The 23,667-nt window shown below is 49.8% G+C and overlaps 1 protein-coding gene across 2 annotated transcripts in view; it reads right to left on the bottom strand.

The window, feature by feature from the left end:
• The window catches only part of STXBP1 (syntaxin binding protein 1), a 67,807-nt gene that overhangs the window by 7,246 nt on the left and 36,894 nt on the right, over positions 1–23,667 (bottom strand). Inside the window, exons 4-19 of one of the 2 annotated variants that reach the window (XM_005213174.5) lie at positions 23,570–23,646; positions 22,536–22,614; positions 21,231–21,334; positions 19,128–19,276; positions 17,305–17,389; positions 16,393–16,523; positions 14,775–14,882; positions 13,443–13,503; positions 12,049–12,114; positions 10,991–11,071; positions 8,965–9,103; positions 7,989–8,098; positions 6,550–6,651; positions 4,962–5,047; positions 2,154–2,308; positions 532–657 (exon numbers count right to left, since the gene is read on the bottom strand). In XM_005213174.5, coding sequence (XP_005213231.1) covers positions 548–657; positions 2,154–2,308; positions 4,962–5,047; positions 6,550–6,651; positions 7,989–8,098; positions 8,965–9,103; positions 10,991–11,071; positions 12,049–12,114; positions 13,443–13,503; positions 14,775–14,882; positions 16,393–16,523; positions 17,305–17,389; positions 19,128–19,276; positions 21,231–21,334; positions 22,536–22,614; positions 23,570–23,646 — 1,643 coding nt within the window. In that variant the 3' untranslated portion in view covers positions 532–547. 2 annotated transcript variants of the gene reach the window in all.

Here is a 23,667-nt window from a genome sequence, read left to right as displayed (position 1 = left end):
CAAACCAGGTGGCTTACGACCCCATCACCCCTTAGGAATTGTTCCTTGGGATAAGTGCCTGACCTGGGCAAAATGTATTGACACATTTAACTACCACAGACTGGGGGTCTGTTCCGGCGCCCTGTGCCAAGCCTTCCTCATCATCAGGAATTCACCCCACAGCCAGCAGGCTTAGGTGCCGTGCCTGCAGCATCCCTCCATGTCCAGCCCCCTCTGGAGGGCTGTGCATAGCGGTTGTGATCATTTAAAGCTCAGGGGGCTGCAGCTGTCTGAGCAGCAGGTGACCTGTGGCGTGAGCGAGCTGGCAAGCCAGAGCCCAGCGGCGCTCGGGCAGGGTTGGTGAAGGGCAGCATCAGGACACATTTTCAATCGGTGTGAAGAACTGCAAGCATTTTCTCGTTAAAAGAAAATCAAATAAATAATAAACTGAAAAGGGAAAAAAAAATAAAAAGAAAAGAAAGAGTGACGGAATAAATCAAAGAAAACCCTTCAGAGTGGAAGAGTTTCTTTTGTGTAATAAGCTGCTTTTACTTTGTTTCTTTGGCTCTCACTCCATTGTTGGAGCCTGATCCTCAAAAGATACCCTAGAGGACTCCCGGAAGTCGGGGTGTCTCAGGTCCATGAGAAATTTGGTGGGAGTGAGAATATGAGTAGAACCTGCGGGAGAACAGAGGCCGGCTGACTGCTTGAACACAGGTACGTTACAGGAGCATGCCAACTTAGGCCTACGTTTATGCAGCCAATGAGGTGCGAGAGAGCGAGCCGCATGCGCACACGCGAGGTGCACACGCGGCGGGCGGGCGGGCATGCAAGCACATAGCGGGCGGGGCCGCATAGCGGGCGTAGGCGGTCTGCACCAGGCCTCTCCACCCATCTGCACGGGTGACCGTGTCTCCCCGGGTCTCCACCTCCCGACAGGGACCCTCAGGTCAGGCCAGCGTGGAAGAGGGGGTTACAACGAAGCCTGGCTGGGACGCGTCGGCCCAGGAGAGCTGTGTTTGAGCAGAACTAGCCAACACGCTCATGCAACACGTATGGAAGCCAAAAACACAGAGAGCTCCGCCACGGGGGGCCTATGTAACCAAAAAAGGAGAAAACCCAGGGAGAAATGGTGGCCAGAGAGGCTTCTGGGAGTAGGGAGGGGCGGGGGTAGGGGTGGGGATGTGCAATCTCCCCCCTGAATGGTGGGATCTGGAAGCTCAGAGTTGTGAAGACAGTGCCAGGTCCATCTTGATGCACCCAGGAAGGGCCACGTGGACTGGTTCCCCGCAAAGTGGAGGTATAAAAGTGACACCTCTTACTGAGCTAAGGGGCAAGGGCAGGGCCCGGCCAGGAGAGGAGGTGCTAGTCATCTCTGGTCAGTTAATGCCAAGAGGCACCCTGGGCAGAGGCAACTCCAGTTTGTTAAGGGCACAAGAAAGAAGGCATTTGGAGAAAGCAAAGATTTTTCTCAATGTTTCCTCTTCCGGGCGGAGAAACTGGGGAGGCTCCTGTAGACATGAAAAAGGGGAAAATCTTCTCCTGCTGCCTTAAGTCAGCTCTTAGGAGCTGCTTCCTTTCTTCTGGAAAACCAGCAGGGATATGATAGACCCTGAAGTGGTAGGAGCTGGCTGGGGCAGCCCTCAGCAGAGCCGAGAAGCCAGACGGATACGTTTTGAGCAGTATCTGCTTGCACGCCTGGACTATGTATCTCTAACTGACAGGTACCGGGGCCAGGGCTCATTGACCTGTTCACTGAGCATCTTCCGGACGTGAGGCTCGAGGCCAAGAAACTGACATGCCCCTCCACCCCAGGCCCAGTTTAGGCTGTAAGTGGGTGCCCTTAACCCAATTTTGGTGGGTGAGGAAATCACAGCCTGGAGAGGGCAGCACTTTTGAGGGGGCCCGAGTGGCAGTGACAGAGCAGGAACATTGAGTCTTTTGGGGCCTGGGACCAGGCACTTCCCACCATGTGGGGCTGCCGCTTGTCAAGAAGCAGAGCAGACCTGAGGAAGGGCCCCTTCACCCCTCCGTGGCTGCTGTCCACAGACGTGTCTAGAGGCAAAGTGTTGCAGGGGCAGCGGAGAACTGGAGATAGGATGAAACACCAAAGCGTGGAATGGAGTCACAGTGCATGAAGCAGCCCTTCCCTCTAGAAAACACGGCCCACTCACCTATGAGCACTTCCCACTTGCCGTTGGCTTGGGTCACCTCGTAAGCACAGCGCATCTCGTTCAGGCTCACGCCCCCCAGAATGAAGATAATAAGGCGTGGACCACTGCGGTACTCCCCGGGGGCCTTGTTCTTATGCCAGTGCCCATAGCGGGCGCTGGGGAGGGAGGGAGGGAGGGGGAGGGGGAGAGAAGGATGTTAATCATGTGTATCTGTATATATAGCATTTATACTTCATTATTCCATGACATAATTCCCCTGGTGGCTCAGATTCCGGTAAAGAATCGGCCTGCAATGCAGGAGACCCGGGTTTGATCCCTGGGTCGGGAATATCCTCTGGAGAAGGGCATGGCAACCCACTCCAGTATTCTTGCCTGGAGAATTCCATGGACAGAGGAGCCTGGCAGGCTACAGTCCACGGGGTCGAAAAGAGTTGGACACGACTGAGCAACTCACACTTTCATTCCATGACGTAGGACTCATTCTATACACCAGTGACTAAAAACAGAGCAGATGCTTAGCAAGTGCTGTCTGAACTGGACGGCACTGCAAAATTATCAAGCGCTTTGGCTGCTGGGAGAAAAATCATCACGAGCGCCCGTCCTGTGACCCTGTCATTCTCTTAGAAACAAGCAGGCAACAGACAGGTTCAGGTCGGCTTTAAAGCCAGAGGCTCAGCGCCTCCACCCACTGGATGATGGTCCTAGTGTCTCTCCCAAGTTGTAGAGTTCTGGGACACTCTGCTAGAAGGAGCAGCGACCATAGTCTCGGGCCTGTCTGCAGCTGGCACATTGATTCACCAGGCAGATGTACACTGCAGGCCTCACAGGGCCACCCCAGCACCGAGGAGCTAACCCTAGTGAGATCCCAAGAGCTCGTGGCTTAACTGAAGTGGTGGGTCGAGGACAGTGCAGGGAGGAGGAGGGTCTGCCTTGCACTGCATGGAGAGGAGCTCAGTGCCGTGGGGACAGGCACAGGGAAGGGCCATCTAGCACCACCCGGGTGTCAACGGGGAAGGATTCCTGGAGGAGGTGGTGCTGAGCTGCCTCCTGAAAGACGGGCATCTCAGCGGCCAGACAGTTCCCCAGTGCCTCTTCCTTTGCCCTGGCTTTCAATGGGCCTTCACCTTGTCCTCAGAAACAGTGAGAAATGGGCTGCTTCCAGGTTAAGAAAAATGAGGAAAACAAAAATCAAAACACAATGAGGAGAGCAAGGCTCCTCTGGACAGTGGAACTTTCACCCTTCTTCCTGACTTACAACAGCATTGAAGTCACTTTCCAAATCTTAAAGGCCCTGGGAGCCCGCCTGGACCAGCCCCGAGGATCACAGTCATTTTGTTTTGCCTGTGAGATCATTTGTCTGCCTTAGTCGGCAGTCTGGCTGTGACACCACGGGGGATTTTGCATTCTACTCCAGTGTTGGCAATAAACATTTGGCCTCCACTGGCATCGGGGTGGGGGAATGTGCCATGCAAGCCTGAGAGTCCCGACAGAAGAGGGGTGAAGAGAGAAGACGGGCAGGGAAAGTATGCGTAGAGGGACGGAGGTATGTGTTCTACAAAGTCTGACCTGGGAACCTGGGCCACACAGAAGAGGGCAGCAGAGAGTCAAGGGGACCTGTGTTCACAGTGTGAGTCCCAGGGACTGGCCCGTGGACACACGGCCCACAGCGCACAGTAGGAAAGACTTCTGGATGAAGACAGCAAGGTGGTGCATGAGAGGAGGAGTTTTCAAAAACATACACATGAGGCATCATGGGCAGCCAAGAAAACACAGAGGGCTGGAGGACTGGGAGATGGAAGCACGGACTGCTTTCTGCTCACATCTCCAACCTGAGAAATGTCTGAGCATCAGCAGGCACATGGACAGGAAAGGCCGGGGGCTGTAATTTTTCCATTATTTTCTGTAACACCTTTATGGACAGGTAACTCATGTATCATACAATTCACTTGTTTAAATTGTAGAATTCTCTGGTGTTCAGTATAGTCACAGAACTGTGAGCCATCACCACAATTTTAGACCATTTTTAGACCATTTCACCACCCCCCCAAAAGAAACCCTGTACCTAGTAGCAGTAACCCCTGTCTCCCAGCCCTCACCCCTGTTCCCAGCAACCACTTATCTACTTCTCTCTTGAGACTTGCCCATTCTAGACATCTCATATAGACAGAATGATAGAATATGTGGGCTTTAGTGACTGGCTTCTTTCACTTAGTATTTTCAAGGTTCAAGGTTGTAGCACGGATCAGTATTTCATTCCTATCTTTGGCTGAATGATACCCCATTGTATGAATGTACCATATGTTGTTTATCCATTCATCAGCTGATGGACAGCGGGGTCATTCCCACTTTTGAGCTGTTATGAATAATACTGCTCGGAAGATTGCTGTACTGTCATTTTGAATGGGGTGGTTAGGGAAGAAGGGAGAAAGTAATAATTGATTAAGGACCTGGAGGAGATAGCAGCCATGTGGATGTATCTGGGGACAGATCATTTCAGGCAGGGGGGGAAAGCAAATGCCAAGGCTCCTGAGGCAGAATTGAGCCTGGCATATTCCGGGGAGGGCAAGGAGGCTGATGTGGCTGAAGTGGAGGAGGAATAAGAGAGGAGTAAGGAGTGAGTCGAGATGCAACAGGAAGCCACGAGGTGGAGGGCCCCCCGGGCCACTGCAAGGACTTGGCCTGCACCCTGTGACGAGCAGCTGCGGGAGGGTTCCCGCAGGTCACGCGGGATCACGGCAGGACTACCGTGTGGCTGCCGTCCAGCTGGACACGGTCCTGCTCAGCCCTCTGCCCTTACTTGGTCCTCACCTCACAGCGGTGGTGCTGAAGGAGGCAGAGGAGCGGGTGGAGATGTACGGGTAGTGCTTGGTATCAAGTTTGTCTTCAATAGTGTCCTGGAAAGAAGAGAGACGGCTTTGACAAGGGCTGATGGAACCAAGGTAAGACGATTCCAAGGACCAGTCACTTAGCCAATCACGGCCAGCTCTGCAGGAGCTCCTCTGCCTGCTGGGGGGTGACTCCTGCCCTGCTGGGCGTGGAGCAGGTGCCCTGGGACCGGCGGATACAAGGAGATGAGTTTAAAGGTCTGCTCTTGAAGAGAAGTTATTTTTTTAAAACCCTGACTTAATTTTTCTTGCTTCTCTTTCAGTTTACTCTTTTCTCCCCTTTATATTCCATGTGAGGTTATAAATGTCCCATCCCTCCAGTAGGCTCCTGACCCTTGCATCCGTCTAATAGCCACTACGCACAGGTTTCCAAGGGCCTATTGTCTGGTGGGTGGATACTGCTCCCCACCCTCTGCTGCGGAGAAGTCTCCACTCCCGACAGCTACCGTGTGGCACCCACACATGCCTCTTTGGGGGGCTGGGCGGAGAGAGGAAGAAGGAGCAGAGAGTGAAGGAGGGAATGAGGTGGGGGGTTGGCCTACTCTGCCAGGCAAAAAGATGTCACTGGTTTCTAGATGTCTCATGTTCACCCATCCTTTCCGTTTGTGGGATTTAAAAATAGGAAGCTGACGCACTCTGTATATTTAAAATATAGCTATTTTAGCATACAATTCAGTGGGGACACCTGGACTGCTATGAATTTGCAAAGGGATCCTGGGCGAGTCTCTTTATTCTCTGGACCTCAGTCCTGTCCAAGGGCAGCAGCTGGACAGCCCATCTCCAGGCCCCACTCCAGAGCTCCCGTGGGGCAGGGTTCTACAGTTTCCTTGACCTTGAACTACAAGGGGGAGGGGAGGGAGGGACACCTGGGCTACCTTCCCTTCACAGATGCAAAACACCATCTGTGCACAAGGCATGGTGCCAGAGGACATGGGAGGAGAGGGCGCAGGGCCAAGGTCTAAAATGATGACCCAACCCAGCGAGCGGCACACAAACACGCACAGAGCAGCTCTGACACCCGCTGCAGGAGGCCAGGGAGGCCTCTGTGGTGCTGGGCGCTCAGCTAGGTGGTGCTCAGTGCGCGGAGACAGTGAGACCGGACGGGGACTTCGCAGAAAGGCAGGATTCAGGAGGTGGAGAGCGAGAACGTGCAGGCAGGGGATGATCTGAACAGAAAGGTGCTTGCCAGGGTCTCTGGCTGATGTGACAGGAGCAGCTGGGGGGCCTGGGGTCACTTTCTGAATGCCCTCCCTGCTGCTGTGCCCTCGGTGTGGAGCTTGCTACTCATATGACCTTCAGGCACTGCAATACCATCAAGGGGGCCCTACTCTGGGGCTGAATCATGTGGATGTGGGGAACCCGCGTCTGGCTGACTGTCTCCTGGGGCTGCTCTGCGCAAACCCTCCGAGGCCCAGATGCAAAGCCTCAGGTGTCACTGCCACCTGAGGGCAGGCGAGGCTGAAGCCCCCAGGCCCTGCAGGCCTCGCACCCTCGTCCCAGCCTGTGCTGACCTCCATGATGTCTTTGATGATTGGGGTCCATCGTGAGAGCTGGTAGGTCTGCTCGCTGATACGCTCCTTCCGCTCCGGCTTGCTCCTGCGACGCAGGGTGGACTGAAGGCAAACACATGACAGGCGGCTCTGAGTCAGCACCTGGGCCCACATGGCCCCACTGGTCCCAGGGCTCCCTGTGGGGAATCAGCCTTGGAAAAAGGCTAACACATGGAGAGGTTTTCCTGGAAAAGCCCAGACTATGCCCGTGGGCCCCAGCCCAAGAATCTGGAGCAAACTTGGTTCTTTTTTAATGCCTTAAAAAATGGCCAATGTGGCTCAAACATATAAGAACCGTTTTTTACAAAGGCAAGAAGTTAAAAAAAATAGTTTGTTGTCAATTACTGGAGAAGACTCTTGAGAGTCCCTCGGACAGCAAGGAGATCAAACCAGTCAATCTTAAAGATAATCAACCTTGAATACTCATTGGAAAGACTGATACTGAAGCTGACACTCTAATACTTCGGCCATCTGGTACGAAGAGCTGACTCACTGGAAAAGACCCTGATGCTGGGACAGACTGAAGGCAGGAGGAAAAGGGGGCGACAGAGGATGAGATGGTTGGATGGCATCACTGACTCAATGGACCTGAGTTTGGGCAAACTCAGGGAGATGGTGAAGGACAGAGAGACCTGGTATGCTGCAGTCCATGGGTCACAGAGAGTCAGACACGACTTGGCCACTGAACAACAGAAGAAGAAAATCCTGCTCTGGTGAGACCTGTCCTTTGATTTTGCTTCAGCAGCACAGGGTGCACTGAGAGAATCATCTCCATTCTCATTTGGTCCCTTGAACACTAAATGACCCCCAGTCACAGGTCTCTGGTCTGGTGGCTCCAGAACAAAGCTCTTGACTCTAATAAGATTCCAGAAGGAGCCAACCTACAGCCCGGTTTTATCAGCACTGACTCCCTGCAGGAAGCAGGGTTCCTACAAGCAAGGTTCCTGGTAGGGGGCCCCTCCCGCCTCAGCCTCTTCTAGAGCTCACTGCCAGTTGGGCCCCTAAAACCTGCCCCAACTGGGTCCCGAGTCATTGCCAGAGTAGCAGACTCAAAGGTCTCAAGATGGCCTGACAGCAACCTCACAGAAGATACTGAGTCTGAATGTCCTAACGGCTGAGCCAGGCTGACTCAAGACACGCAGGATGGAGCTGGTGTGTCTTGGGCTGGTTCACGGGCACAGCTCATCTTCGAGACCACATGGTGCCTCTTTGATGTGCCCGCCTGGCTTCCCGGCACTACACCATGATTCTGTTTATACCTCTACACCTGCCTTCCTCTGATTTTTTCTTTCTCGATGTTGAGTGTGTGTATCATAAGCTGTGTTAAGGAAGTTAGGGGAGAAGAGATGAGAGCTGCCGCCTCCCCTGGGCTTCCCCCACAACACGAGGCTGGCGCTCACGTCTGTGACGATGGGCACCCCGAGGTGTGCCATGTTCGTGATGATCTCACTGTCCTCCGGCGGGATCTGAGCGTGCTGGATCAGTTTGTTCAGGTTTTCCTCAGTGATGCCTGCAAGAACAAAACCCTGATCACCATACCAGCCACTGTGCATCGCACACTCAGAAGCAGAGCCAAGTGCCTGGGGTGGGGGATGGTGCCCCCTCTCCTCCTTGGCATCAGTGGGAACTAATCCGCTCAATGTATCGACTTTACTGTAAGACAAGGCAGGGCCAGGACTCCTGTTCAACTCTAGCCACTCTGTCCTGGGCTATGACCACCAGCAACTGCCCCTCCTGACCTGTCTTTCCATCCGTCTCCTGCTTCTCAGCCGTCCCCACCATCCCGGGCCCACGTCACAGTCAGCTTGGACAAGAGAGTCTCTGTGTCCATCTTTTTGCACAGTGGACACTTATGGCAACTATATGTGCATAAAGATCCCTTATTTATGGGCACAGATTGGGGGCTTCCCTGGTGGTCCAGTGGCTAAGACTCCAGGCTCCCAGTGCAGGGGGCCTGGGTTTGATCCCTGGTTGGTGAACTAAAGATCCCGCATCCCACAGCAAGACCCAGTGCAGCCAAATAAAAACAAATAAATAAAGGCACAGATTACAAATGTGGGGTAAGTTAAAAGTCTCTGGCAGAAATGCTCTAATAAACTGGCTATACAGCTGATAGACTCTCCCTGCTGTCCTCACCCAGCCCTCTTCTCATTATCCTGTCCCTCCGACTAACTCTAGAATCACTGGGGGATACACAGCCTCTAGCTGCAGCTGATCTGCCTACATTTCTCCAGCTGTAAAGAGCCCCTCAGACCTTCCTTTTCCTTCCCTTTTCCTTGTCTCTTGAGCTGTTTTTCACTTTGTTCTCTCCCTCCCAGCTGCCTCATTTTCCCCAAGAAAGGGCCTGTCTCCTCTGTCATATCCGGCTGTTCCTACCATTCTTCAAAAAGATGTAGAGAAGGATGATGCGGATTTTGTCATAAGTGCTGACATTTGCATCCAGCAGAATGGGGACGATGGCTCTCATGGGGTCCTTGATCTTCTCCCCTTCAGCATCCGTGCCCATGGCCAGGTCCTGCAGAAAACACACCGTGTTGGCCCCATGGCAACAGTCTGGATAGACGGTAACTATTAGAAAACGGGCTGTCCGTGGATGTCTGTAATGTGTGGCTTGGTTGGGGAAGGTCAGCGACAGGTGCTTGAGCTCCCCCACATGCTGCAGTTAATCAGCACGGGTTTCCATGACATCGGTAAGAGCTGAGGAAAGCCCCAGGTTTCACTTTCCAAAACCAGAGACCACACAGATTTGCCATGTTGTTGAAAGGTAGGCTTTTCCCTCCAGGTGAGTGCCAGTGAGCCTGAGCTGATTCCTCAGGGAAAGCCTCAATCCCGGTAGGTCCCCAGGAGGGACACAGCCCTGCAGAGGGCTCGGGGCTTCAGGGGATGAAAAGCACCAGTATTGTGAGGTGCCTCTGCCTGGCTAGACTCCTCCTGCTGTGCTTCCCCTGGCACAGAAGGGGGAGTTTTTTTTAAAAACTATTCTGGATTTTTTAAAAACTCTGCTTTTAATCTTCCAACACTTTTAGGGGGAAGAGAAAAAACATGGGCTTCCAAACCTGCACATCTCACTGAGGGAGATGAAGGAAGGGGAAGCTGACAACAGAACTGATGAAAAAGAGTGGAGTAAGCATAGTCTCTGCCACCCCCCATCGCCCATGACTCAGGCAAGAGGCAGATCCGTTCTCGACAGGCCCGAGAAAGCAGCACGTAGGTCTCGGCACATCCAGAACCATCTGGTCTTGTTCTGCAACTTTCTCTGTAGCTCTTACAGAAGTTGCCAGAAGATTGCCTTTTTTCTCTCAAAATCCCAGGAGCCTGCAACAAGTATGATCTTGAGTTGGGGTATCTCTACCCAGCCTGGATCAGAGGAAGGCAGGTCCCCCCCTCTCTGAGGCCCCTTCAGCCCTCAGTGAAGCCTCAACAGACATCTGCACAGCAGGACTGACCCTAATACTCCCTCAAAGTCAAATTGAATGTTACTAGTTCAACAAATACCTCTGGGCACTTCTGAAAAAATGTAGACTTCCCAGGGTGAATCTCAACTGCATTTGTACCGGTCCAGGGATAACCTGTCTTCTGGAGAGTCATGTTCTGATGGTGAGGACGCCTTGTGTTTGCAGAGATCCCTGTGAAACTGATGGATTTCAGCAGGACCACTGAGAGAGTCCACGAATCACAGCTCATCTTAGGAACCTAACCCCAGCCTGTCACATCAAACCAGGGGATTTAGATCTTAGCCTCACACTGAGAACATGAGTTGTTTTTTCTGTGAAAAGAGACCCTTTGGCTGAGATTTCACATCATGGGATTCCCCCCTTCCCTTAGACGCGGACCCTGGATGAGAATTATCACACATGAGGAATGCAGCGCCAGGATTAGCGATTCCACACGACACTCCTGGAAAATGTGGCAGTTTTGTTATATCCCTTCACAGAGGAAAAGAAAAACAAGCACATCAAACGAATCAGTGACAGGGACAGAACCCTGATGGTAACTGTGATCAGGGAGGCCGTGGGCGGATTTCTGTCCTTTGGCTACACTGCCCGCTTTCGGCCTCTAGGTCTCCAAGCTGGTGCGGCCACAGCAGGAGGAAAGGACACTCAAGAGTTAATATCCAGCCAGCTCTGTCAGTGCAGGGCTCAGTGCACCACATAAGTCTCTTCTGCTATTTCAGGGAGCATCTGCAAAGTCAGACATGCAAACCCCAAACGGCACGGCATTCCGGACCACTCTAGTCCCTACCATTGAGAGGAACTGCACTGGCTCCAGAGTTGAAACAACAGGATCTAGCAGGCTTTCCCATTTCTATTTCCTATGATTCTGCGGGATGTTCAAGGTAAGACGTTAACATTCAGCTGGGCAAGTAAACCAGCCTGGCAGAAGGAGAAGGAAAGGGCCCTACCTGTTCCACCCGGCAGAGCTTATCCACAGTGCCTTGGTAATGCTTCATACAGTCCTCGGCGAGGTGCAGGTGGGTCGAATACTAGGACAAAATAGAGTGTGTGTGGTCAGGGAATCTCTCACTGACTCACGCAGCATTTGCTGAGTAGCTGCTAAGTATGAACACGGTGCTAGGTGCCTAGGAGTCCCCAGCCTCATAAAGGAGATGAAATATGCGTTCAAGTAGAGAACTGTGTGTCGGGCAGAGGGACAGAAACACCTACAAGAGTCAAGAGGAAGGAGAAATCCTTTAAGGGGGCAGGGTGGTGTGACAGTTTCACTGTGTCCACAAATCCTTTGATACTCCTCCCTCCAGCAGGTGGCGCTCAATACCCCTCTCCTTAGGGCTGGATTTAGTGACCACTCAGGCAGTGAGTGAGGAACACACAGGCAGAAGAGCGCTGCGTGACTCCCAGATCACCGTGACCTCCTCTGAGCCCAATCTTGCAGGCCCATGGGGTAAGGAATTGGAAGGATACAGAGAGAAAAAAGTCTTAGGAAATAAACTTTCTTTCCCCAACTTTCTTTTTTTTTTCTAATAAAAATTGAAGATGGGGGCCTCCCTGGTGGCTCAGTGGTCAAGAATCCACCTGCCAATGTAGGAGACTCAGGTTCACTCCGTGGTCTGGGAAGATTCCACATGCCGTGGAGCAACTAAGCCTGTGAGTCACAACTACCGAGCCTGCGTGCCGCAACTACTGAAGCCCACACACCCTGGAGCCCGTCCTCTGCAGCAGAAGCCACCACAATGAGAAGTCGACACACTGCAGCTAGAGAGGAGTTCCCGCTCGCCGCACAGCAACAAAGACCCAGCACAGCCAGAAATAAATTACATTTTTAAAAACTGCAGATGACTAAAAACTTGTGGATTTCCATCAATCCGTGAGTGTCACGGGGCTTTGAGGAGTCTTTGCAGCTGTTTATATTCATAATAAAATGGATCATTTTGGATCATCATACCTTGCTGTCTGGCCGCAGAGTCTGGCGCGATTGAGCGACTGAGGAGCAGTAACAACATACCTTGCTGAGCTCTTTCTGGTACTGGGGCATCTTCTTCAGCATCTGGGACAGGTCCCGCATGGTGGTCTGTGGGGAGAGGGAAGCACATCGTCTCACTCCGATGGCCCTGAGCTAAGAGGGTGGCCGGGGGGTGGGCCCAGCACAGGACAGCAGCTAGCACTGGACTCCTGAGCACATGTTGTGTAACCCCCCCAAATGCACCTGTTAAACACAAGATCATGTGTGTTTAGATTTCCACGTCTCTGGCTCAAAAAATTACTGATCCAAATACTGTGACTATCTTATAGGTGGGAACAGACCTCAAAGTCTAGCAATTATGTTTTATTTATTGGACCATAAAGTAACTGAGGGCACAGTTCTTGCCAGGAGAGAGCAATTTTTCATCTCTACACTGCTTTTCTGCATACTCGGCTCAAGCAGTCATGGCATCAATTCCCATTTCATCTCTGCAGAAAGGCCGGAGTTGTGCAGACAGGTAGGAAGCAGTGAAAAGGTGAGAGAAGGCTGGAATCTCACCCTGGCAGGTGGAAGGGGTCTGCTGACTTTCCAACTGGGTGACTGACCTAATCCCATTCATGTACTCAGTAAAAAATTATTGAATGACTACTACACACCAGGCACTTTTAGGTCCTAGAGATACAAGGACAAAAACAAACAGAAAAGAATTTTTGCTCTCATGGAGCTAACACACAGCAGAGGAGTCATTATAACGGAGTGGGTTAGCACTTCTGGAGGGACTCACAAGTGAGGGTGCACAGAGCAGGGGCACCTCCCATTGTCAGGGAAGACAATGCCTGAGCCAAAGGACAGGGACCGCATAAGGCAAGGCTGGGGAAGGAGCTCAGGCATGGCTTCAGCCGTGGTGGGTGGCAAGGAGGAGGGCGGCAGAGATGAGAGTCCGTGGGGCCCGATGACCTGGGTGCTGTTAAGGCGTGTCCACGGTGGGGCTTGATTCTACTGGGATCGGGAAATCACTAAATGATCCTAGGCCAGGGAGCAGCACAATTAGAGTGGCGTTTCCAAGAGGAATAAACACCTCTGATAACCAGCAGGGAGAAGGAGAGGCCCAGGTGAATTGGGCTATGAATTCTGTTGCTACCACAAGCTAAAAAAGGTTTTAGCGAGTTCTTCTGGCTTAATGTGTATTGTGATCCAGAGCAGTAAATGTTAATCCTCAGAGTAACAAAAAGAAGCTCTTTATAAATATTAGAAGATGTGGGTTCCAGGTCTCAATCTTGAATACAAAAAGAAGACAAAATAGTAAGAGATGAAGAGAGGACCAGGAACCCCTCTGAGCCCCCAATTCACCAGTCCTATACTGAGGTGTCCTCCTCACCCCTAGAGAGAAAGCAGGGATGAACCCAAAGGGCACTGGAGTATGGATATGGGTTTACCTTCTCACCAGTATTCATTCTCTTGCTGGAAGAAAAATCCTTCAGAGAACGGGTGACTTCCCTGGAAGAGAGAAGGAGGCAGCTAAGCTTCAATGTGGCACCAAGTGCCTCTGTATCAGGGTCCCCAGCCTCCGGGATCTAACGCCTGATGATCTGAGCTGCAGCTGATGTAGTAATAATAGAGATAAAGTGCACAGTAAATGTAACGCACTTGAATCATCCCCAAACCATCTCCTGACTCTGCATCCGTGGAAAAACTGTTTTCCATGAAACTGGTCTCTGATGCCAAAATGGTTGGGGACCACTGCCTATAAAGAGTCACACAACATCCTTCCTTTAGGACTATGCAGTGACTTTTCCTGCCCTTAGGTATAGATTTCAAGTGATTTTCTAAGAGGAGAGAGAGATATGCCATTTTCCTAATACTCTAAACCAGGGGTCTCCAGAGTTGGGTGTACAAGACAATTTGTGAACAGAAAAGAAAATGTTAGGACATCCATGTATATAATTTTACTTCATCCTTTTCAAATTTATGTTTTTGTATATGCTATCAAATATACACATTAGTACAATAAAGCATATATTGAATGTATAAATAAAATAAGATAACTGCAAATGTGAAGTAACGTTTTTCTAAAGTTGAATGATCCTCCAAGGTTTGGAGAATACTTTTCTAAGCAACTATCCCAGGCTATTAGTATTTTCTCACTGTTCCTTGTGAACTTCCTGTGGATATTATCAACTCAGTGTAGCAGAATGTGTCCTTCTGCAAAAGCAAACTTGTTATCTACAGTTTAACAGCCTAATAAAAACTTTCCAGAGTTAGAAACATTTTGAAACATTTTCAGAGCAAGGTACTCCCTTCCATATAGAGATTAGTATATGCATTGACTCTTGCTGAGAATAAGTTTAGGTATGACAACAAGGAGGAAGGAGACATACCAGCTATATATTTAAAAACAAAAACCCTAAATTGTATGTAGTAGATCTTTCAATGGAACAAACTGGCTTCAAGTGTTTAGTGTTTATAAAGCATCTTGAAATGAGAAAACGCTTTCTATAAATGCTTTCTAAAAACCTTAAAAGTAATCCTAACACGGAAAGGGTTTTCTAAATTCATGAGATTGGTATAGCCTGAGCTCAGATATCAGACGGGATTCATCATCACTGGTTAGAAGGTAGGTGACTTAGCAGAAGCAAGGGACTCCTGCCTGCACTGGTGAGCTCTGCCCAAGGAGCCCAGAGAACGCACACTGGCGCCCAGCACCCGCGCCCCGCCGTGTCGGTGGGGTGAGCCCTGGGGCCCGGGGCAGGCGCAGGGCAGGCTCTTACTGGGACACCTCCGCGATGTGCTTGTGGCGCAGCGCTATCCAGAGGTCGTCGTCCTCGTCCAGGAGCACCTCCTTCACCCGCGCCTCCCCGATGCCGCTCGTCTCGTACCTGGACAGGAGACGTCCCACACAGTTCACCCAATCCCCTGGTTTATAACAGACCGACGCTCACACGAACGACTGCACAGCAAGCCCTCCGATCATCTGAGGTGCCGCTGTCTGCGTCAGGTCTGTGGCATCTAATGAGGCTGGTGGTTTCCTTTTTTTTTTTTTTTTGCCACACCACACATCTTGTGGGATCTTAGTTCCCTGACCAGGGTTGAACCCAGGCCCTCATCAGAGGCATGGACTCCTAACCACTGGACCACCAGGGAATTCCCAAGGCTACCAATTTCTAGGGCAGGAAGAGACCTAAAGGTCTGATCAAAGTCAACTGACTTGAAGTTCTGTTTTAAAACCCTCAGGGTCAGTTGGTAAGTGCTCCACTGGAGCCACCTGGCTCAGGTGTGCAGTCAGGTTATAGGTGGTTTTGGAGGCACTTGGAAAGGAGAGGCGGGGATCACACTTGTTCCTGGGATGGCCTGGGACACCATCCTTAATGTGTGGGACTGAAATAGCCTTTGGCAGCTGCCTGCAACAGGCCCTCAGCAAACTGTCACAAGTACAACCGTGAACATCTAAGGGAAATCGAGAATTACAGATACCAAAGGGGGAAAGCTGAGATTCAGTCATATCTTTAGAATCTTCATTTTGAAACCACTATCTTTATGGTTGAGGTTATAAAATCAATGACACGAGAACAATGTAGTCTGTTCCCATAAAAAGAAAACTATGTTTTTAGAGACTGAGTTTCTGATGACTGCTACCAAGAAAACTGTTTACAATGAAGTAAAGTGCAAATAAAACTCAGTAATACGGGACTTCCCTGGCAGTACAATGGTTAAGACGCTGTGCTTCCAAAGCCAGGGATGTGGGTTCAATTATTGGTTGGGGAACTAAGATCCCACATGCCACATGGTGTGGCCAAAAATAAATAAATTAATAAATTAATTTTAAAAAATTTGGTAAGAAACTCCTACTGGCATATTTTATCATCATATTTCATGGTCTGTAGTTAAGAAGTTTTAACTCTGAGTAAGGTACGCTCTTACACAAGTCAACAATATTAACACATCCAAACCGGCTGTGAAGTGAAGTGACATGAGCTGTGAACTAAACATTTCAAGTTCTTGTTCCCCAAAACAGGCAGAGGTTTCTAGCTGATGGTGCAGTTGCACTTTGGGACTCGAAAAAAGCATGCAGGCTTATTAGTGAGACTGTATGGGGACTTCCCTGGTGGTCTAGTGGTTAAGGGTCTGCCTTCCAGTGCAGGAGATGTGGGTCAGATCTCTGGTCAGGGTACTAACATTTCACACGCCCCAGGGCAACCAGGCCTGAAAGCCCATTCACCACAACTAGTGAAAGCCTGCCGGCCACAACTAAGACCCAATGCAGCCAAAACCAAATTAAAAAAAAAGACTGTATGAATGTACCTGCTTTTCCTAGGATTAACGACATCTGTGTCCTTAAATTAGAGGTGTGTCTGGTTCATTTGCAAAGCTGCAGTCACGTGTACTTACTTGTATACGTCATTTTCAATAGGCAGCAGGTCGTAACTCATAGCCTGAAAAGTCAGCTCATGCAGGACGGGGGAGCTGGGGTCGAAACCACGGTCCAGGATCAGGAGCTGGGAGCGTGCCTTGTCCGGGCCCTGGAAGGAAGGACACCGGGGAGGGTTTCATGAACCGCCCCATACAACTCCCGCTTCTCTGACTAGCACAGCTAGCCCTCCCGGGAAACGTGGCGGCAGGATGTGAACTCTGACCCAGAAAGCACTCAGTCCATCTACTGCTGGACAAGGAGGCCAGCACACGCCATGTGAGAATCCAGTGTGTCTGTTTCACGGGAATAGGGTCCTTTGACGCAGATCCAAAATGCAGGGTGCAAAGTGAGTTTACGAAGCAGAGCACCACCTGGGTTCCGCTATCAAAAGGGGGACCCATCACCCAACCCAGCCAGCCTGGGACGGAGCGGGTTCCCAGAACCTGGGGCTATCAGTGTGTAAGTCACGATAGTGATGGGCTAGTTCTGAGATGCATGTGATAAAATTGCACAGAACTGCACACACACACACACACACACACAAGCACACGTAAAAACTAGTGAAATCTGAGTAAGGTCCAGAGATGTACAACATCATTCTTCTGGTTTCAACTCTGTTCCATTGAGGGGATTCCCATGACACAGGGCTTTCAGTGCTAACACTGGAGAAGTCCTAGTGAACAGAAATAAGCTAGTTGCTCGGCTCCACTGAACAGAACCTGTACCACCTGCCTGTACCTGGCTTGGGCGTTTGCTTCACTGGAGCTCAGTATGCACAAACAGGGGCGCTCATGCACACCCAGTGAGCAAAGAAGCCAGCTGTGCCCAGGCTGCCCCATGGACACTGTGGTCCCTCGGCAAGAGAACCACATGGGCCAGGTCAGACTTACCTCCCCCATCGTCGGGTCATCGGCTTTGTAGGCGTCGAGCTTGTCCTGGATTAGCTGAGCCAGCAAAGCGTTGTCCTTGTATTCCCTGACAAGGGAGGAGGGACGGAGGGTGAGCCACCCTGTCCCAACGGATGGCACTGTCTGCCCTCAGGGAGGAAGGCAGGACAGTGCGGGAGGGTCAAGGGAGAGATGAGCTTCATCTGTATTATTCTTTTACAAGAAAATATAACTCAGATTACATGTACGGTTAAAAAGGAAAAAACAAAATACTTAGCTCAGTGCCTGGAATGTAAATGATTTTCTAGTTTCTTAAAAAAAAAAACAAAAACAAAACCATCCAAGTGGAAACAGAGGGGGTCTTCCCAAGCAGCTCCAGTTAAAACAGCCACACTTCAGCAGAGTGTGGACACAGCCACGTGTCCTTTCCCCAACGTCAGGCTATCTCAGCCTGACCTACTTGATCTTCACTTCCCTCAGTTCAAATTCCCTTGGACCCTGTTTTGTTTTGTTGGAAGTGACATTTCCGCTGGCAGAGCTATAAGATGCAAGTTGAGAACCTCTGGACCTTCCCTCTTGGCTGAGCCTCCAGCGCCTCCTAAGTTCCTCTGGGTGATGTTCATCATGTGGCTGCTGCCCACCACCTGGCCGCTCTTAGTGCAGAAGCAGCTCCACCCCCAGTCCCATCCTCCCAACAAGTGAGCTCCCAGCCCTCGTTTTTTAACTTCTGCCAGGCGTCTGTCGGTGAGGACCCTGGTGGGGGGAGGGTTGTCCTACGGGTGCCCATCCCCAGGGACAAGAGGTGATGAGGCGCCTTGGCACTTCCCGATCAGGCCCTCCACTGCTCTGGCAGCATCCCGCCTTCTGGTTGCTTCTCCTTGCATGACTGTGACCCCTGCACTCCCACGCCTCTGTGTTCACTCCCTCAGAGGCTGCCCAATGACAACCACTGAAGGGCATGACCCCAAACCTGGCACCCAAGGCCTCCAGAAATGGTTTTCCCGTGCCCTGCTGCCTGCACGTATGCAGGGTGAGACTGCCAGCCCTTCTCAAACTTCCCCTTTCTTTTCCAGGGTCATGCTTCCACTCATCCCAACTGTCCACACAAAATGCCCCCAGCTCCTCATCGGTCTACGGAAATCCCGACCTGTCCTTGGCTCAGATGCCGCCTCTGCTCTGAAGCCGGGCTTGCTCCTTTCTGGACGCCCAGGCCCGTGGCCTGCGCTGCCCCAAGGCACTGGTCCCGCAGGCCTAAGCTGCAGGTGTGCACAGCTCGGATGTACATTATGCCAGTACACATCCTACCTGCCCGCCTGGGTCAGGGGCTTCCAAGGGCAGAGGCTGTGTCTTCAGGTTAAGCCCCCAACCTAGCACTTAGCACACAGCAGGTAAATGACGAGTGAATGACTCGATCAAATCTGAGGACTGTGTCCTTTGGAGAATTATTTTCCTTGTATTTTATCTTACCCTGAAATGTCTTTTTCAAAGAGTGTATTTGTTTTAAGGCAGATTCTTTACCATCTGAGTCACCAGGGAAGACCCTTTTTAAGGTTAGAAAGAGATAAAAAACTGAAGGAAATCTGGCTTACAGTTACATGGGGGTTTGTGCTTGGTTATATAACTGAATATATGTATTCCATGCCCTTTTCTGCATATATTAGTATAGTTCACATTAAAAATTTAGAAAATAACAAAAACATTGGAAAATAGTCAATGTGAGATGCTCAGATCTTGACCCTCTGGAGACAACTGCCAGAAAATGGGAAGGCCAGAGGAAGTTCCTCACTTGGGGGGGTCACCGAAGGCAGCCTGGGGTGCAGCCTTACCCCCGGTACCGCACGGCTGGGTACTCCTTCAGGGTGGCGCACAGAGTTGCGATCTGCTCCGCCAGGCGCTCCAGGATCGGATTCTTCATCTGAGCCTTGTGGGGACTGTAGAAGCTTTGGAAAGAGTCAGCAGAGTCCAAGGAATACACCTGAAAAAGGGGAAATATATATATGTATATACACAACGACAGAGGAGCCTGGCGTGCTGCAGTTCATGGGGTCGCAAAGAGCTGGATATGACGCAGCGACTGAACAACAACATATATATATGTATATATATAAAAACATATATATATATATATTTCCAGAATGGTGTTCCCTCCAAGCCTTGTAGTGAGGCTACAGAACAAGTGTTCATTTATTCTACAAATACAGCTGGGCATCTGCTGGGTGCCAGGCCTTGTGTACTGGGAACTGCTGGTGGCCAAACCATTACTGTCCTCAGGAGCATGCAGTCTTGCAGGAGAAGGCAGATGAGTAAACAGTGAACAAAATGAAAAGTAAATCTTATGGTATGTGGGAAATGGTAAAGTGTATGAGAACAGAAGAAGCAGAGAAAGAATGCCCAACGGCTGGACAGGGAGGACAGGAGGCCTCCTTGAGGAGGGGACATTTGAGTGAGGGCTTGAAGGAGGTGCAGTTTCTTCCCAGGGGGCTCCCTGAGGAGGGGCTGGTCAAGCCAAGGCCCTGAGGCAGGCATGCCTGTGTCTGATGACTGATGAGGAGCCCGAGAGAGAGCAGGGGAGGGGTCTTGTCAGACGACACCGGCCATCCATTGTAAGTTTAAATAAAAGAGGGACAAGCTAGAAATTGTGCTGTGACTGTGGCAAACAAAGGAGCTTTGTGTGGATTTAATAATTTCCTATCCTCAAAGTAGTTCTTAGTATTTTTCTCTTTTATCCTTTTTGGAAGGTTTTGGAGGTTTAAAATTTCCTCTTAAACCAGCAGGCTACCAGCCATCAGTATTCTCTCAGAAGAATCTCTTGATGTGAACTACCCTCATCTTGAAAACCCGAGGTTAAAAAAAAAAAAATTATCACTTTTCATGGCTACCCACTCCAGTATTCTTGTCTGGGAAATCTCACGGACAGAGGAGCCTGGTGGACTAGTCCACGGGGTCATTAAGAGTTGGGCACAATTTAGCAACTAAACAAAAAAATATGTGCACATGTGACATACAATAAACCAAACATAAAAAGACAAAAACAGATGAAATACAATATGGTTGAATATGCTCAAGTTGTATTTTGTTCAATCCAGGTGGTGACAGGGCTCACTGAGAGGAAAAAAAAATTCCTGCCCTTGGCTGAGAATAGGCTTTAGGCCAAGTGAGAAGGGAAGGAGACTGTCTTTTGAAAATATTCACACTTTATTTTTTTCCATGTCTTCTTATCTAAGAATTCATCACTCTCTGGCATCTATTATTAGAAGCTGATCCATAAAGCCCTGATATGCCACAACCATCTCTTACCTCTACAAAACGCACAGAAGTTGTGCTATTTTTTGCTTTTTGATGAGGAGGAGGCATTTTAACAAATCTTGAAATACTATGGCATAAATTTTGTACATTCTCTCACAATCAGCTTCACTTTTACTGGTTTAACGACTTTTTTTTCCCCAAGGGGAGCAGTTTCAGCACGTGAAGCGTTAACAGCGGCTCGTGACGAAGGCTACCATCTGTTCCTCAACACGTGACAACTGAGGTTATCTCTACATAAAAACAGCCTCCTTTGCAGCAGATGGGTGTTGTCTGATCCCTTCCCCTCCTCTCCTCCCAGCTCCTTCTGGACTGGCTGCTTTTTACTTATTCAAGGAGTCAGCCAATAGGCGTGAACACTGAGCGAGGATGAAATGAACACCAAGAAGGACATTATGGCCGCAAAAAGTCCGAAATAACTGGAGAGTAAGAGTGAAGCATCGTGGGCAGACCCTCTAAGGACGACTGTTTCCATTACATACACATCCACTCATAAGACATCATTGAGTAATTCCTTCCCCAACTCTCTTTACTGCACCCCTGCCCCACCCTCTCTGACTTGGCTGGAGTTCCTGAGAGAATAACCAGGATGCAGGCATTCTCTGCCCGTCTCCTCGCAGGCTCACCTGGGATTCATATGGGAGAAATGCAATGTTGATTTCCGTCAGAGTCTTGATGACTTTGGCTGCTCGAGATTTTACCAGCTCGTTAAACAGGGCATCTGGACAAGCTGCCAGGATGACAAAGATGGTAGGGTTTCCTGTCCGCTTGCTGGTTCGTTTCAACATTTGCACACGTCTGGTGAATTCTTTATTATTAGGATTTTTAAAAGGCAAATAGGAAGTCCATCCCATCCTACAACCTACAGCCTCTAGGGTATAAAAGGAATACAAAACCACCTAGGAGGCCCTCCATGTAGAACAAAGAAACAACTGGCAATAAAGACTGAGATATTGAGAGCTGATTTAAAAACCCACTTTCCGATATTAAGGAGAGGAAGAAAAAGAACCAGGAGAGGTCTAGAGGGGATCAGGAAAAGGTCTATAACATAAACGAACACCCCACACGTGAGATACTTAGGAAAAATCAAACAAGAAAGATGAAATCATTGGGCAATGTGATGCAGACACTTCCGCAGGCCTTCTAAGGAGCTCAGCTGCACAGGAGACCCACTTGGTGGGGGAACCACAGTTTCTCATGACTCTCCTGGGCCAAACAAACAGCTTCAGGTCCCTAGAAACGTGTTACTGGTTTATTATTACTAATGCCATCTACCTGCTTCCTTTGCCACCCATCTTCAGAGCGTATAAAACTGTTCTCTGCAAGACCCTTTTCCCATTTTCTCAATGGTGAGTTTTGTGGGGTTTTCACCAGAGAGAACATGGGGTGAACTGTTATTTTCACGCACTCAAGCTGTCCAGCCCTATTCATCTCTCTTTGTCGTTAACAAAGACTGACCAAGATGCTCCTGCGCTAGGTACCATGCACAAAACCTTCAAAAAGCAAGAAAATGGATCCTAGGACAATGATAAATTCTACCTAATACAAACACCACCAGGTCAGACTGTCTTTGTATCAACAGTTGAAAAGTAGGTGGAAATGCAATGCAGTTTATAGCGATGTCTGGAAGGCTATCCTGTGAGCACCAAGGCTGGCACTGGGAAATTCTTCTTGGCATTAAACACGCTAGCCCTTAGAAGAGGGGCTTTTTTTTTTAATCAGGAAGGACTGCATGACCTAGTAGGTTTTGTATTTGTAGGCGTTTGTTTTTCTCTCTTACACAATTTGTCTTTTGAAGAGAAAATGAAAGATCAGGACAAATGTGGGAACAATTCATTTCTTTGCTATTGGCCTGACTTGGTTTGGGGTCAGTCTGGCTGTGCAGGAATGCTAGCCTAAAAGGCCGGGTGGCAGGTGACAGCCATACTCACAGTCAGTGAAGAAGACATGTGCAGCCCGGTACTTGGCGGTTGGCGGGTCCTTAAAGTCACTGATGAGAGAGTGGACGGACTGTGGAGAGGGAAAAAGGGAACTGACTCCAATTCTAGGAGCAAATGGGACCCACATCTGAACAGAGTCAAACCCATGCTGGTTTCGTGCTGCATGCACAAGACAGCAAGGGATTTCTGATTATAATTCAACTCATGTTCAGCCGTAACTGAGTTCTGAGGACGTGAGGATTATCTCAGAGTTTACACTAACAAAAGCCTCTCTAGCTCATTCCAGAATGACAGCAGCCGTTCTCTGCAGCCACCATAACTTGGGTTCCTAAGAAGAGACCCACAAAAGAGCAAAGTGCTCAGAAATCTGCTAGGAGACTCATTGTGATGGAGTCCTGGCAATTTAGTTGCATCTGCAGAAACTCACACATAAGCCAGTTTTTTTTTTTTTTTTTAATGAAATGAAAACTGGGGGGAATTTACATAGATCAGCTAAGACAGCTAGCAACCAAGAGCAAGGAGGTGGGCATTGTTTAGATGCTGATTTGAACCAACCACCCAAAATGGTAAGACAAGTAAATCTAAACTCTACTGGATATTGATAAAATAAATCTGGGAATTTCCTGGCAGTCCAGTGGTTAGGACTCAGTGCTTCAACCACAGGGGGCCCAGATTAGGGAACTAAAGTCCTGCAAGCCATGACGGTGCAGCACCCCCCAAAAAAGACAGAAAGAAAGGAGAAAAGAAATCTGAAAGTGTAAAATACCCAAGTTCTGGAGGTAGATCACTAGATAACGTGATCTCCTACCTAGAAAGGAGTAAATGACGTTGGCCCGGCCTGGCTTTCTACAGCAAGCTTAATGCACTCTTCATTATTCACCAGCCCCCTCCTTCCCTGCTTGTGGATTGCACGCTTAAACAGAGCAGTGTGTTAAATGCCTGCTTAACCCAGAAATGTCAGACACGGTGCCACACAGACACCAAGCCAGCACGTGTTTGACCTCAGGTCTCCTGGGAGGGTTTACCTTCTCAGAGGGAGTGATGAGATACACAGCCTCCAGGCTGGGGAGCGGCTCTCTGCGCTTGTTGATGTCTTCCACAACTAGACAACAAAACAGCAGCC

The sequence above is a fragment of the Bos taurus genome, chromosome 11, assembly GCF_002263795.3.
Source record: "Bos taurus isolate L1 Dominette 01449 registration number 42190680 breed Hereford chromosome 11, ARS-UCD2.0, whole genome shotgun sequence".
NCBI classification, from domain to species: Eukaryota; Metazoa; Chordata; class Mammalia; order Artiodactyla; family Bovidae; genus Bos; species Bos taurus.
The sequence above is the reverse complement of the archived record's forward strand: the minus strand, read 5'-3'. Positions and strand labels throughout refer to the sequence as shown.